This window comes from Hemiscyllium ocellatum, chromosome 2, assembly GCF_020745735.1.
Source record: "Hemiscyllium ocellatum isolate sHemOce1 chromosome 2, sHemOce1.pat.X.cur, whole genome shotgun sequence".
NCBI classification, from domain to species: Eukaryota; Metazoa; Chordata; class Chondrichthyes; order Orectolobiformes; family Hemiscylliidae; genus Hemiscyllium; species Hemiscyllium ocellatum.
Window position 1 is genome coordinate 28,149,450 of NC_083402.1, and position 15,727 is coordinate 28,165,176.

General features: G+C 44.3%; 1 protein-coding gene across 1 annotated transcript in view; it reads left to right on the plus strand.

The window, feature by feature from the left end:
• The first annotated feature begins 5,798 nt into the window (after nucleotides 1-5,798).
• Nucleotides 5,799-15,727, plus strand: part of LOC132826963 (solute carrier family 22 member 4-like) — a 36,501-nt gene continuing 26,572 nt past the window's right edge. The window contains exon 1 of the mRNA XM_060843295.1: nucleotides 5,799-6,182. Coding sequence (XP_060699278.1) covers nucleotides 5,799-6,182 — 384 coding nt within the window. The remainder of the gene's footprint in view (nucleotides 6,183-15,727) is intronic.

Sequence of the window (15,727 nt, forward strand, 5' to 3'; positions counted from 1 at the left end):
TAAAACAAACAAGTACTCAGAACATTCCATGTCTTCGGAGAGAGCAGCAAGTTGGTGACCTTTGCTTGCCTCCTGTATTGCTTGCCTCATCAATGCACAGCTCTCCCGTACGTCGTGTTTGTTTTCTTCTGTCAGTTGGATTCAATGACCATACTACATTATCTCTAAACCATCTCTCCCATGCTAGCCATGTTGAGTATCCTGAGGAAAGCATGAAGTCAGACAACACCAGGTTGTAGTCCAACAGGCTTATTTGAAATCACGAGATTTCAGTGTGATGTGCCTTTTTCAGATGAGGTCCTCTTTCCTATTGGTCAGACATTCCAGCCCAGGCAGCTTCCTGGTAAATCTCCTCTTCACCCCTCCAATGTAATCACCATCTTTCCTGTAATATAGTGACCAGAACTTCTCCATACTCTAGTCACAGCTTAACCACCATTTCATACATTTTCTACATAGCCTCTCTGCTCTTGTATTCTCTACTGAGCTGAAAATGTGTTGCTGGAAAAGTGCAGCAGGTCAGGCAGCATCCTGGATGCTGCCTGACCTCTGCGCTTTTCAAGCAACACATTTTCAGCTCTGATCTCCAGCATCTGCAGTCCTCACTTTCTCCTCTTGTATTCTCTATCTCAGATAATAAAGCTGAAAATCACATGACACCAGGTTATAGTCAAACATGTTTATTTGAAAATGCAAGCTTTTGGAGTGCTCTTCCTTTGTCAGGTAGGCAAGTATCACATGTACTTTAATCACCTTTATCGACTTGTCCTGCTACCTTTGGATATCTATGCAAATATACACGAAGGTCCCTTTGATCTTCAGTACATTTCAGGGTCCTACCATGCATTATGTAATACCTTGCCTTGTTATCCCTCCCTAAGAGTAATATCTTACACTCTTCTGGGTTGAATTCCATTTGCCATTCTCTCTCCAGTCACAGTCTGTCCATATCCTCCTCCGGTTTATGGCTATTATCTTTACTGTTTTTGACTCCACCAAGTTTCATGTCATTGTAAACCTCTTGCTTGTACCCTAACATCTCAATTCAAATCATTATCTTACACTACGCACAATGCATTTAGCATCGATCCTTGTAGATTGCCATTGGAAACAGACCTCCAGTTACATTATTACCCCTCTACCATTTACCCTCCTCTCCCTGCCTCTCAGACAATTTTGGATCCAATGTGCCACTTTGTTTGATCCGTGGGCTCTTAGTGTCTTGACTAGTCTGCAGCCTCACCAAAAGCCTTGCTAAAGTCCATGTAGTCCACATCAAATGCTTTACCATTATCTGCACTTCTGGTTACTTCCTCAAAAAAAAGTCAAATTTGTTAACCCCAACCTGTAACAACATAAATCTATGCTCATTCTTCCTGATTAATCTGCATCACTCCAAGTGCAAATACACTCTCTAACCTCAGCTTCATTTCTAAAACTTCCTCCTTTTCCCCCCCCCCCACAAAAAAAAACAGAGGGTGGCGTGGCTGACCTGTCATTCATGATCTATTCATTTGTCCCCCTTTTAAAGTAGGGCAACTTGGGCCCAGAAATGATTTGAGAATTACTGCCAGGGCTTCTGATATCTCCTCCCTTGCCTCAGCAGCTTGGGATATATTTCTGACTTGTTTAAGTCCTCCACGTGGTTCCATTATGAAGGATTATCCAGTCAGCCATGATCTCATTCAATGGTGAAGCAGATGTAAAGGGATGGCCAACTTCTTTTCCCATATCTTATCGTTTTATAAGCGGACCGTCGAGCCAATTGGTAAGATTTGTCTTAGTTGCATCTGTTCATGACAATATTGATAAGTGCGACCACCAGACCGACCTTGTGGAGACACAGTCCTGCCCTCACATTGAGAATAATGTCCGTTGGGCTGTGTGCCACTGTCACTGTGCTAAATGGTGCAAGCTTCAAGCAGATCTAGTAACTTCAAACTGGGCATCTGTGAGATGATGTAGGCTGTCAACAGCAGCAGAATTGTACTCCAGTACAATCTGGAACCTCAAGGCCTGGCATATCTCTCATTCAACTATTATCATCAAGCCAGGGGATCAACCCTGGTTCCATGGATAGTGTAGAACAGTACCAGGCACACCTGAAGAAGAGATGTCAATCTGGTGAAGTCACTAAATGTGACTACTTGCATGCCAAACAACATAAGCAGCAAATGATAGATAGAGCTAAGTGATCCCACACCTAACAGATCAGATCTAAGTTCTTCAGTCCTGCCACATCCAGTCATGAATAGTAGTGGACAATTAAACAGCTGACTGGAGGAGAAGGCTCCACAAATATTTCCAGCCTCAATGATGCAAAAGCCCAACACATCAGTGCAAGAGATAAGCATTCGCAGTAATCTTCAGCCAGAAGTGCTGAGTGGATATCCATCTTGGCCTCCTTCAGTGGTTTCTAGCATTACAGATACTTGTCTTTAGCTAATTTAATTCACACCATGTGATATCACAAAATAGTTGGAGATGCTGAATACTGCAAAATCTACAGGCCCTGATAACATTACAACAATGGTACTGAAGAATTGTGCTCCCCAAACCAACTTGTTACAGTACAGTTACAATACTCACATCTATCCAACAAGATGGAAAATTACCCAAGTATGTCCTGTACATAAACAGCAGGATAAATCAAAGCCATCACTACGATGGAAATTGTCATCAACAGTGCTATCAAGCAGCACTAGTTCAGCAATAACCTGCTCAGTGATACCTAGTTTGGGTTCTGCCAGGTCAACTTTGCTCTTGACCTCATTATAGCTTTTTTACAAACATGGTCAAATAAAGCTGAATTTCAGAGGTGAGGGGAGAGTGACTGCACTTTTAATCAAGCCCGCACTTGAATAAATTTGGCATCAAGGAGCCCTAGCAAAACTGGAATTAGGGGGCACAATCTCTGTTGGTTGGAGTCACACCTAACACAGGGGAAGATGGTCTTGGTAAAAATAAATTAAATAAAAGCAAATTACTGCAGATGCTAGAATCTGAAACCAAAAGATTAAATGCTGGAAAATCTCAGCAGCTCTGGCAGCATCTGTAAGGAGAGAAAAGAGCTGACCTTTTGAGTCTAACTGACCCTTTGTCAAAGATGGTCTTGGTTGTTGGAGATCAGTCATCTCAGCTCCAGGACATCGCTGTGGGAGTTTCTCAGGGTAGTGGGTGAGGGAAAGAGGAAGAACTAGGGCCAACCATTTTCAGCTGCTTCATCAATGACCTTCCCTCCATCATAAATTCAGAAGTGAGGATGTTCACCGATGATTGAACAATGTTCCGCACTATTTGCGACTACTCAGATACTGAAGCAGTCCATTTTCAAATGCAATAAGATCTGGTCAATCTCCAGGCTTAGGCTGACAAGTAACATTTGCGCCACACAATTTCCAGCCTATGACCATCACCAAGAAAAGACAATGACCATGAATCCATTGTCAATTATCAGAAAAACTCATCTGGCTCACTAATGTCCTTCAGGGAAGGAAACTGATATCATTCGTGAAGAAGGGCTCATGCCCGAAACGTCGATTCTCCTGCTCTTTGGATGCTCCCTGACCTGCTGCGCTTTTCCAGAAACACATTTTCAGCTCCTTACTTGGTCTGAAACAAAAAAAACTGCAGATGCTGGAATTCAAAATTCCAGGTTGGAGGTATTGAACTGGGCGATGACTGGGAGGTCCAGTCAGCCCCTGTAGCCCAGCTGCGATGCTCAGTGAACCGCTCCCTAACTTTACATGCAGTCTCCCCAATGCAGAGAAGGCCACATCGGGGGCACAAGATGCAGTAAACTAGGTTGAAGAGGCAGGTCAACCTCCTGTCTTGTGGAAGAACTGGTTAGGGCCCTGGATGGAGGTGAGGAGGTGGTGTACTGGCAGGTTTCACATCTTTTCCGGTTGCAGGTGAAGGTACCGGTGGGATCGTGATTGTCTGTGGAGAGAACGGCACAAACCTCAGGACTGTTGAAGGGAACGGTCCTTGTGGAAGGCAGAGAAGGGAGAGGAGGGGGAAGATGTTCTTGATGGTGGGGTCTAGTTGGAGTTGACAGAAGTGTTTAAGGATGATGAGTTGGATGCAGAGACTGGTGGATGTGGACCCAGCTGCAATGCTCAGTGAACCATTCCCTGAATTTGCGTTCGGTCCCCACCCATTTCAATTCCCCCCAACTCCCTTTCTGACATGACCATACTTGGTTTCCTCCATATTCAAAACTAACCACAGTGCGAATTGGAGGAACAACATCTCCTCTTCCAACAGTCCGGAGGACTCAACATTGAGTTCTCCAATTTCAAATAATCTGCCCTCCCAGCCCTCCTCCTTCCCACTAACCAAATTCATTCAACCCATTAACCAGCCAGCTCTAACCCTCTGCCCATCTTCACCTATCCCTGCTTCACCACTCTGTCCTGCCACCTCATTTATCTGCAGCTCCTCCTACACTCACTCTCCAGTTCTGAAGAAGGGTTACACCCGAAACATCGACTTCTCCACCACCTGATGCTGCCTGGCTTGTTGTGTTCTTCCAGCCTCCTTTCGGTCTATCCTTACCTGGTCTGGTCTATATGTGACTCTGGACCCACAATAACGTGGTTGACTTTTAACTGCCCTCTGGATAATTAGGAATGGGCAACAAATGCTGGCCTAACCAGTAACACCCTTATCCAGTGAATAAATAAAAACAAAATTAACCAGTGTCCTGTCTCATTCAATGGTGTTACCATCACTGAATCCCCCACTATCAACATCCTGGCAGTTATCATTGTTCAGAAACTCAACTGGACGCACCACATAAATGTAGTGGCTAAAACAGCAAGGCAAAGGCTAAGAATATTCGGCTGAGCAACTCAACTAACTCCTCAAAGCCTGTCCACTATCTACAAGGCAGAAGTCAGGAGTGTGACTGAATATTCCCACTTGCCTGGATAGGTGCAGCTTCAACAACACTCGAGAAGATTGATGCCACCCAGAAGAAAGCATTCCTCGTTATTGGCACCACGTCCACAAACATCCAATCCCTCCACCGCTGACTGCTAGCAGCACTGTGTACAATCTACAAGATGCATTGCAGAAATTCACCAAAGATTCTCTGAAAACACCTTTCAAACCCACAAGCACTTCCATTGAGAAGGACAAGGGCAGCAGATGCATGGGAATACCAACATCTCCAATAGTTCATCTCCAAGCCACTCACCATCTTGCCTTGGAAACATTCCCTACGATTTCTCTCCTTAATGGCATTGTAAGCCAACCCACAGCAGGTGGATTGCAGCAGTTGAAGAAGGCAGTCCATTACCACGATTTCAAGGGCAACTAGGGACGGACAATAAATACTGGCCAAGCAGCGATGCCCACATCCCAAAAATGAATAAAAAAGTGTTCGTTTGCTTGTCTCTTGTGTAGTAAAAATTCTCTCTTCCACGAAGCATTGTGGCTGCGATTGTGCCAGTAAATAACTGGTATTCGGACTCATCAAAAGTTATGCAACACAAGCTGAACGGCGTGTTTAGAAAGAGGGAAAAGTTGTCTTTAAAGCAACTTGATGCACGTGGTCAGCAAAAGTATCAAAATTCCATGTTACAATTTCATCCCTGCGCGCATGCGCATCCAAACAGCCAGGAGACTATTTGTGCAAGGCTTTTGTATTTGCACTGGAAGAAGTTGCTGTGGTTGACAGATTTTGATGAGAAACTTTATTTGTTAACGTTATCTTTTGCTTCTGTAGACTCAAGAGCTTGTACTTGCATGACTTGTGAGTTGCGGTCGTCCAGGAGAGTCTCCTTTTTGTGAGGATGAACGTGCAAGATTATGATGAGTTAACTGCCTTCCTGGGAGCATGGGGTCCCTTCCAGAAAACGATATTCTTTTTGCTGAGTGTCATCAATATCCCGAACGGCTACACTACTCTCTCTATGGTGTTCGTGGGAGACACCCCGCAGCACCATTGCCGCCTGCCCGACTCTCCAAATACCACCTTCGAAGGAAATAACTCGTCACTGAACCTGAGTCTACGGATCCCTATTGAAGAAAGGGACGGTGAGCAAGTGTACAGTAGGTGTAGCAAGTTCAAATCTCTTGAAGGAGACCGCTCCAGTGAGTCAGCCCGTGACATAGAGCCCTGCGTTGACGGCTGGGTGTACAGCACAGATAGATACATCTCTACAATTGTCAGTGAGGTAAGAGATTTTCAATGTCTTTTTAAGACTGTTAAGTGATCTTCATGTTAAATGAGAGTCTTTTTTTAAAAAAAAACGAGCCGTGGTGTTGTGCAGCTTGGGTTACCAGGGCATGGACAGTTAGTTGGACAGCTGGTTTGCAAGGCAGAATGATGCCAACAGCATGGATTAAATTCCCACGCCGACTGTGGAAAACCGTGAAGGTCCCTCCTTCTCAAACTGGGGTCTTGATTCACAAATCTAGGGTCTCTAGGTTTCAAGCTATATTTTGAGAGGTTTAGTTCCCTGGAGCTGCAGGTAAGGCTTCCTAGGGTCCAGCAGCATAGATTTTGAATACTGGACAAGAAACCAAAGATGCCACAACATTATCAGGAGAGTCTTGTGAGCATTTACAGTGATTTGTATGTTTATTCTTTGGGTGGGGGCAGGGAGGAAAATGAGCTGAAAATGTGTTGCTGGAAAAGCACAGCAGGTCAGGCAGCATCCAAGGAACAGGAAATTCGATGTTTCGGGCATAAGCCCTTCATCAGGAATGAGGAAAGTGTGTCCAGCAGGCTAAGATAAAAGGTAGGGAAGAGGGACTTGGGGGAGGGGCGATGGAGATGTGATAGGTGGAAGGAGGTCAAGGTGAGGGTGATAGGCCGGAGTTGGGGTGGGGGCGGAGAGGTCAGGAAGAAGATTGCAGGTTAGGAAGGCGGTGCTGAGTTCGAGGGATTCGACTGAGACAAGGTGGGGGGAGGGAAAATGAGGAAACTGGAGAAATCTGAGTTCATCCCTTGTGGTTGGAGGGTTCCCAGGCGGAAGATGAGGCGCTCTTCATCCAACTGTCGTGTTGTTATGTTCTGGCGATGGAGGAGTCCAAGGACCTGCATGTCCTTGTTGGAGTGGGAGGGGGAGTTGAAGTGTTGAGCCATGGGGTGGTTGGGTTGGTTGATCCGGGTGTCCCAGAGGTGTTCTCTGAAACGTTCCGCCTACTTGCAGAACCAACCCAACCAACCCGTGGCTCAACACTTTAACTCCCCCTCCCACTCCACCAAGGACATGCAGGTCCTTGGACTCCTCCATCGCCAGAACATAACAACACGACGGTTGGAGGAAGAGCGCCTCATCTTCCACCTGGGAACCCGCCAACCACAAGGGATGAACTCAGATTTCTCCAGTTTCTTCATTTCCCCTCCCCCCACCTTGTCTCAGTCGAATCCCTCGAACTCAGCACCGCCTTCCTAACCTGCAATCTTCTTCCTGACCTCTCCGCCCCCACCCCACTCCGGCCTATCACCCTCACCTTGACCTCCTTCCACCTATCACATCTCCATCGCCCCTCCCCCAAGTCCCTCCTCCCTACCTTTTATCTTAGCCTGCTGGACACACTTTCCTCATTCCTGATGAAGGGCTTATGCCTGAAAAGTTGAATTTCCTGTTCCTTGGATGCTGCCTGACCTGCTGCGCTTTTCCAGCAACACATTTTCAGCTCTGATACTCCAGCATCTGCAGACCTCACTTTCTCCTGCAGGGAGGAAAATGTAAGGATTGAGCTGCATTGTTTTTATTCATTTGTGGGATGTGTGCATCACTGACTGGCCTGTGTTTATTGCCTGTCCCTTGAGAAAGTGGTGGTGATCTGTCTTTTTGAACCGCTGCAGTCCACCTTCTGTGGGTTGACCCACGATGCCATTAGGGAGGGAATTTCTAGGGAAAGCTTGATGTGATACGACTATATTTGAAGGTTAGGATGGTTTTGGGATAGAGAGAAAGTCCGTTTCTGATCTCTATTTGTTCGTTCCCAGTCCATTCTGAAATTCTTAAGATGTAATTATTATCAATTAAAGTAAGTGAAAGATTTTAAGGGCAGAGGATGGCTAATAATGTGTACTTGCTGGTGCAAATAATGTGCTTGACTCAACCAGTTTTGCACACTTGTCCACCAATAATCATGGCATGAAATGTTTAGTTTGTAGTTTATAGTAAATAATTTAAACCTCAAACAATTTAGGTGAGAATCGTTAAAAATGATTTACACTGACTGTTTTAAGTAATCCAGCTAACAGTAATCCACATGGCAGATGTAACCATTATTACAGTCTCCCTTTGTTTTTCTGAGAAGCCATTGTGATAATAACTTTTTAAATATTCTTTCTTCAGATCCAGATGTATTGGCTAACTCAGCACTTTTTCCCATTCCGAATTAGCCTTGATAAGATGGTGATAAGCTGCCCTTTTGCATTGCTGCAGTTATTGGGGTGTCAGGACACAAAGTGCTGTTACAAAGTTTCAGGATTTTAACCTAGTGCCAGTGAAGGAATGGTGATGTAGTGCTAAGTCAGGAAGGTGAGTGGCTTAAAGGGAAATATGCAGGTGGTGGTGTTCCTTGTGTTTTACTGCTCTGCACCTTCAAAGTGTTAGAAATAATAGGTTTGGAAGTTGCTGTTAAAGAGCCTGGGTGAGTTACAGCACTGTACCTTGTAGATGGTGCCCACTGCTGTTGTCATGCATCAGTTATGAAAGAAGTGTTAGTCAAGCAGGCTGCTTTCTTTTGGTTGGTGTCAAGCTTCTTTTGTTGTTGCAGCTACATTCATTCAGTTAAGAGTATTTCTTCACACTACCTTTGTCAAAATAAAATTCTAATCAACCTGTTCAGAAATATCAATACACACCTTTTGAAGCAGATGGGACTTGAACCTGGACCTCCAAGCCTAGAGATGCAGACGCTGTACCGCAAAAGCCCTCAGGTTTGAGAAGGAGGGACCTTTGTGGTTTCCACAGTCAGTGTGGGGATTGAACCCATGCTGTTGGCATCATTCTGTTTTGCAAACCAGCTGTTCAACTAACTGACCCCCTTCAGACTCCTAATGACGGTGGGCAGACAGGAAGTGAGATACTTTCATAAAATTCTTGGTCCTTCGCCTATTGCCACAGTATTTTTTATAGCTGGTGGAGTTCAGTTGCTGGTCAATGCTAATCCCTGGGATGTTGGTACAGGGGATTTAAGTGATGGTAATGTCAAGGGACAATGGTTGAATTCTGCGTAGTTAGAAATGGTCTTTGTCTGGCATGAATATTACTTCCCAACGCAAGACATAAGATTTAAGAGCAGAATCAGGCCATTTGGCCCATTGAGTCGGCTGCGCCATTCGATCATAGTGTATATGTTTCTCCCTGTAACTCTTGATCCCCTTAGTAATCAAGAACTTATCAATCTCTATCTTAAATACAGTCAATGACTTTGCCACAGAAGGAAATGGAGGCCGTGAGTTCCACGATTAACTGCTCTCTGACTGAAGACATTTCTCATCTCCATTCACTCTAAGGCTGTGCTCTTGGGTCCTAGTCTCTCCTCCATATTAAAACATCTTCTCTACGTTCACTCTACCCTGGCCTTTCAGAATTTCGTAAATTTCAGTGAGATCCTCCCCACTCCTAACCCCCACGTCATCCTTCTAAACTACATTGAGTACAGATCCAGAGTCGTCAACTGCTTCTCAAATGACAAGCCCTTCATCCCTGGGCCCATTCATGTAAACCTACTCTGGATCCCCTCCAATGCCAGCAAGTCCTTCCATCGATATAGAGCCCAAAATAGTTCACAATATTCAAAGTGGGGTCTGGCAGTGCATTATGGAGCATTTAGCAGTATATACCTGCTGTTGTATTCTAGCCCTCTTAAATACAGGGTGGCACGGTTGCTCAGTGGTTAGCAATGCTGCTTCACAGTGCCAGGGACCCAGGTTCGATTCCAATCTCGGGCGACTGTCTGTGTGGAGTTTTCTCCTCATACCTGTGTGTGTTTCCTCTCACATTCCAAAGATGTGCAGGTTAGGTGAATTGGCTGTGGTTAATTACCCATAGTGTTCAGGGATATGTAGGTTAGGTGCATTAGTCAGGGGAAATGTAGAGTAATAGGGTAGGGAATGGGTCTGGGTGAGTTAATCTTCAGAGGGTCAGTGTGGACTTGTTGGGCCTGTTTCCACCCTGTAGGGATTCTTTGATTCTATGAACATTGACTAACATTGAATTTGTCTTCCTGACTGCCAGTTGCATCTGTATGTTAACCTTAAGAGAATTCTGAATGCAGACTGTTAAGTCCCTTTGTGCATCTGGTTTGTGTCCTTTTGTCAATTAGATAATAGTCTACACGTCTGTTCTTCATATCAAAGTGCATAGCCTCAGACTTTCCCACATTATATTCCATCTGCCATGTCTTTGCCTACTCTCCTATCCTTGGTGAAAGTGAGGACTGCAGATGCTGGAGATCAGAGTCAGGATTAGTGTGGTGCTGGAAAAACACAGCAGGGTCAGACAGCATCCGAGGAACAGGAGAATTGAAGTTCCGGGGGTAAGCCCTTCGTCAGGAATGACTTATCTGCTTGCAGACCTTTCAGCATCTGAAATGCCTCCTTAGTGCTGGCTACTACATTCACCTCTGTCCTGACTCTCTCGAAGTTCTGGTATGCTGCTGAAGCAAAGTCCCAGTTCAGTTCCTCTGCCATTGCTATGTTCCCCTGCCATTGCTATGTTCCCCATTATTATTTCTCCAGCCTCATTTTCCAGTCATCCAATTTCCACTCTTGCCTATCTCTTACCTTTTATCTATCTTAAAAAAACACTCTTTTATGTTGCCAGTGTGACAATACTATGGATTTAAGAAATGTATTTTGTCTTGAATTTTTTTGAGAGAGATTTTAAGACTGAGCAGCAGAGCTGTCTATTGAAAGCCCATAAAGAAATCAATTTATGAGGCCTTCGCCTTCTTCTAAAAGGTTGGAATAATAAAAACCGCCTGAATGGTCAAGTTCCCACATAAGCAGAATATTTAGTTTTAGTTTTAGTTTTTCAGTAGCAGCTGCTGGTGTCTTGGAGCTGGGGTTAGAAACCGCAGAACATCTCTCTGTCTCTGAGTTTGCTCTTGATGTTTTCCTCCTTAACTGGAGAATTGCGTGTGAGACAATTTATTTTTCTGAATTTGCCTTTTGCCAAGGGTTTGTTTATAGGATGTTACTATACTGGAACTATTAGTTTGTAGTGGTTAATAATCTATTATTCTGTAAAGTCTTCCAGTAGTGTTATTTGAATTTCTTTTTTCTTTTGTTGTATTTTAACTATAGTATTTGAATAAAGTGTGTTTTGCTTCAAAGCTAGTCCTTTGATCAGTCAAATTGTACCTGAATGCAACGCTTAGCACTTGCCTTTAAAATAAGAAAAAGTTAGGGTTGTGGCTATCTCCTTAATATGCAGTGAGGGGGTTCGGTCTGGTCCATAACACTAGCTAGCTTGCCCTCATTTTATTCACATTCTTCACATTGTTCAGGTTCTTGCTGAATTTCAGTTTCTGAGGAGTTGTGAGTGGTGCTGAACATTTTGCAATATTCAGTCAACATCCCCACTTCTGACCTCCTGATGAAGGGAAGGTCAGAGGTAATACATCTGAAACAACAGATTGAGAGTATATTATTACAGCTTGGGGCAGGTATACTCTTTCTCATTTGTGACAAGTTTCTTTTCCACTGTTCTAAATTTTAAACTGAGAAAATGGGTTGAAACATCTACACTTCGAGGGTTTAATTCAAGTCCAGGTATGCTGTTTTTAAAAGAAAAGCCTGTTTTAAAACTAATTTTTGGGATGAAGGCATTGCTCCCAAAGACAGCATTTTTGATTGCTAGTTATGTTTGAATGTGGTGCTGAGGCACCTTAAACTCTCCCCTCCCTCTCAAAGAGCACGACTCAATGATGAAGCAAATTGGAGAAAAACATCCATTCATTTGAGAAGTCAGTACTCTAGTCCCTGACACTCACTCAGAAGTGGGAATGCGATTAAATGAGCTTGTCAAGGAAAATAATCTGTCATTTAGCAGCTCTGGAGAAAGATGGCAGGGATAGTGAGGTTAGTGTCTAAGCAGTTGTATGTATAACTGCTTGTATAATGTTTTGTAATAGCTGTAATAGATTCCTGTTGAATCCTTCAATACCATCTGGGCTCTGGGGTCTGGGTTCTTTGTTGAAAGTTATTCAGTGCCTGATCATGGTATCTGCCATTGGAAAAGGATGATTGGCCAGGTGTTTTTTTAACAACCCTTGCACCCGCAACCCTCTCAAACCATCACTGGACCAACCAGAAACTTCAGGGTGGGTATAGAACTGGCAACAGCACTGCCTTTGATATCATGGGGGACTCCTGCCGTTGGGAGAGGTCTGTAATTTCCAAGGAAAGCCTGCTAATTGCCCAAATGGTATAAGGTGCAGCAAGCCTCAAAGGGGCAATCTAGGGGTCTTGGCAATCGTGAGTTGGAAACAAGTTCCCCGCAGCTTCACTGTTACTGAATGACTATACTGTATTGAGGCATTGATACAATCCATAGTGTCAAAAAAACACAGTTTCCCATCTGTAGCAATACAACTGAATTCCAAACCCACATTTTCCAGCAACAGCAAAGTAACTTTGATTTGTTTAGTGTCCTAAACCTAATGAACATCTTGAAACACTCGGTGTGAGTTAGAAGATGTGATTTCACTGAACAAAAGATTAAAGTGTGGCACCTGACCTCCAGCCTGGTCAGAGAGACAGATCTTCCAGAAGGCTTTGGGGAGTGGGGACATGAATTTCCTTTCGAACACTTCTCCAGAATTTCTGGATTAGGGAATGGAATGCTGGAGCAATTGGTAAAAAGTGGGGGTTGCTGAAAAGGGCAGAGTTGGAGCACAGCTGTCGCTGGCTGCGATGTTCCCTTGTCTGTAAGTAGGTTCCCTACTGCCTGCAGTGACAACAATAAGGGGAGGCTGTGGCATTGTGGTAATGTCACTGGATGAGAAATGAGGACCCTAGACTAAGGTTCCAGGGACATGTGTTCCTACCATGAAAGATGGTGACATTTGAATTCAAGTAAAAAATGTTGGCCTAATCACATTATCATTGTTGTAAAAACCCATCTGGTTCCTTTAGGGGAGGAAATCTGCCAACCTTACCTGACTTGGCCTATATGTGACTCCAAGCCATAGCAATATGGTTGACTCCTAATTGCTGTCTTGGCAATTAAGGATAGGTGATAAATGCTGGCCCACATCCACTGAAAAGAAAGTCTCATGTTTAAGCAATGATTTTTTAATATCATAAAGTAGCCCAAGGCACATCAGGAGAGAGCCTGTGCACCACCTTGTTGAATCCTCTCCATTTTGCTGCTGAAATTGTCATGATTGTTGAACATCAGCGATGTAAAAATGACAAGGGATTTCTTTTGCCTCTTTGGATTAGCCAACACAGACTGCAGACACTGTATAAATCACAACAAAGTAAGACTCAGGACAGTTCTTTGTGGGTGGGACAGGGTAATGCATTCCCAGCAGAATTTTTCTGTTTCTCCATCACTACTGGCTTTACTAGAGGCTTTTAACTGGAGGCTTTTATTATGGACCCAAGGTCAGGAGGAATGAAGATACAGTAGTGCAAAATTTGGTAGTCAGTGCAAATTCAGAAATCGAATGTGATGGCGAAACATCTGTTCCTGCTTCTGAAGCACTTTGGAGCAGACAATAAAACTGTGACAAGGCAGAGGGGAGTGATGGATTGATGCTCGTTGATGGAAGAAATGGATTCCAGTCAACAACAGAGCAACATGCCAGCCACCACCACAGAGTTAAAATACACTTTTACTAAAAATTCAAGTTAGAGTTGCTGTTCAAAAATACTTGCCACTAAAACCATTTTGAAAGTTCACAATCTTCAGTGATTCTCCATTGGCTCCTGTGGCTGTCATTTGTTACTTTTCAAAGAGGTCCCTATGCAGTTTACAGTGTGCAACTTTAACAGACTTTGGTTAGGCCACACTTAGAGTATTGCGTTTAGTTCTGGTTGCGACATTACAGGAAGGATGTGGAAGCTTTGAAGAGGGTGTAGATGAGGCTTTGTAGATTGCTGCCTGGATCAGAAGGTTTGAGCTATAAGCAGAGGTGTGAAAATCTCGAGTTATTTTCTGAGGAGTGGCGGAGCTGAGGGGAGACTTGATAAAAGTCTATAAAATTATGAGATGCATGGATGGCATTGATGATCAGAACCTTTTCCCAGAGTTAAAGTGTCTGTACTAGGGGACATGCATTTAAGGTGAGAGGGCCAAGTTCAAAGGAGATGTGAGGGCAAGTGTTTTTTATGTAGAGGGTAGTAGGCACCTTCCCTTTTCACCACAGGAATTGCAAAACCTGCCCCCACACCACCTCCCTCACCTCCATTCAAGGCTCCAAAGGAGCTTTCCACATCCATCAAAGTTTTTTTTGCACATCCACCAATGTCATATATGCAGTCTTCTCTACATTGGGGAAACTGGACGCCTTCTCATGGAGTGCTTCAGGGAATATCTCTGGGACACTCGCACCAATCAACCACACCACCCTGTGGCCCATTTCAACTCCCCCTCCCACTCCCCCTCCCACCCTCCCATGCAGGTCCTGGGCCTCCTCCACTGCCACACCCTCACCACCTGACGCCTGGTGGAAGAACGCCTCATCTTCTGCCTTGCAACACTTCAACCCCAGGGCATCAATGTGGATTTCGCCAGTTTCCTCATTTTCCCTCCCACCCCACCTTACCTCAGTTCCAACCTTCCAGCTCAGCACCATCGGCATGACCTGTCCTACCTGCCAATCTCCCTTCCCACCTATCCGCTCCACCCTCCTCTCTGACCTATCACATTCATCCCCACCCCCCTCCACCTATTGTACACTTTGCTACTTTCTCTTCCCCCCCTCCCCCCCATTTATCTCTCCACCCTGGAGGCTCCCTGCTTCATTCCTGATTTAGGGCTTTTGCCCGAAATGTTGATTTTCCTACTCCTCAGTTGCTGCCTGACCTGCGGTTTTCCAGCACCACTCTACTCTCAACGCCTGTTAAAGACATCATTGATCAGGAAAATCCATTTGCAAAGACCTCTAGTAGACCAGCATCAGGAGAAAGCAGTCTTCTGGTACTTTTGTTTTCTCAATACTTTGCTGTGTCCATTTTAATTGCACATGATTGGCATTTTGGCTTATGTTTACTGATAATCATCTTTCACTTTTCTTTTGAGTATCCCAAGAACGACAGTCTATGCCTCTCCTGGGGGCACATGTTTAAGAAGGCTATGCTTTAACACTGACCTCCTCTTCTCAAATAAGACCTGAAATGCAGGTATTTCTTGTTTTATGCTGCTGTTAGCACAGAGAGGTGGTGTGAATGGTCCTGAGCGGTTATTGAAATCTGTGTCTGAAAGGAAAATGACCTGGACAATGATTTTGGCTTGGACTATTAAAATGAGTACTGAATGAAATTCCTGCCAAACAGATCAGATGATGTCCCAGGTCTTGCAAAATCTGTCACTGGGTATTCCAGGGTTTGCATGTAGTCTCGGGTTAGGATTCTTACAGCTGCTTGCCCATGTTTTAAGTTGTTTGCATGATGCTAAGGGAAAGGTTCATCTCTAATTTTTATCAGCTCAAGAGTGTTAATTACATTCTGATATATGCTCCAAAATTATTTTGTGTTGGAAATACAATAAGTAAGATTAGGAGTTAAGTGTCACATGTT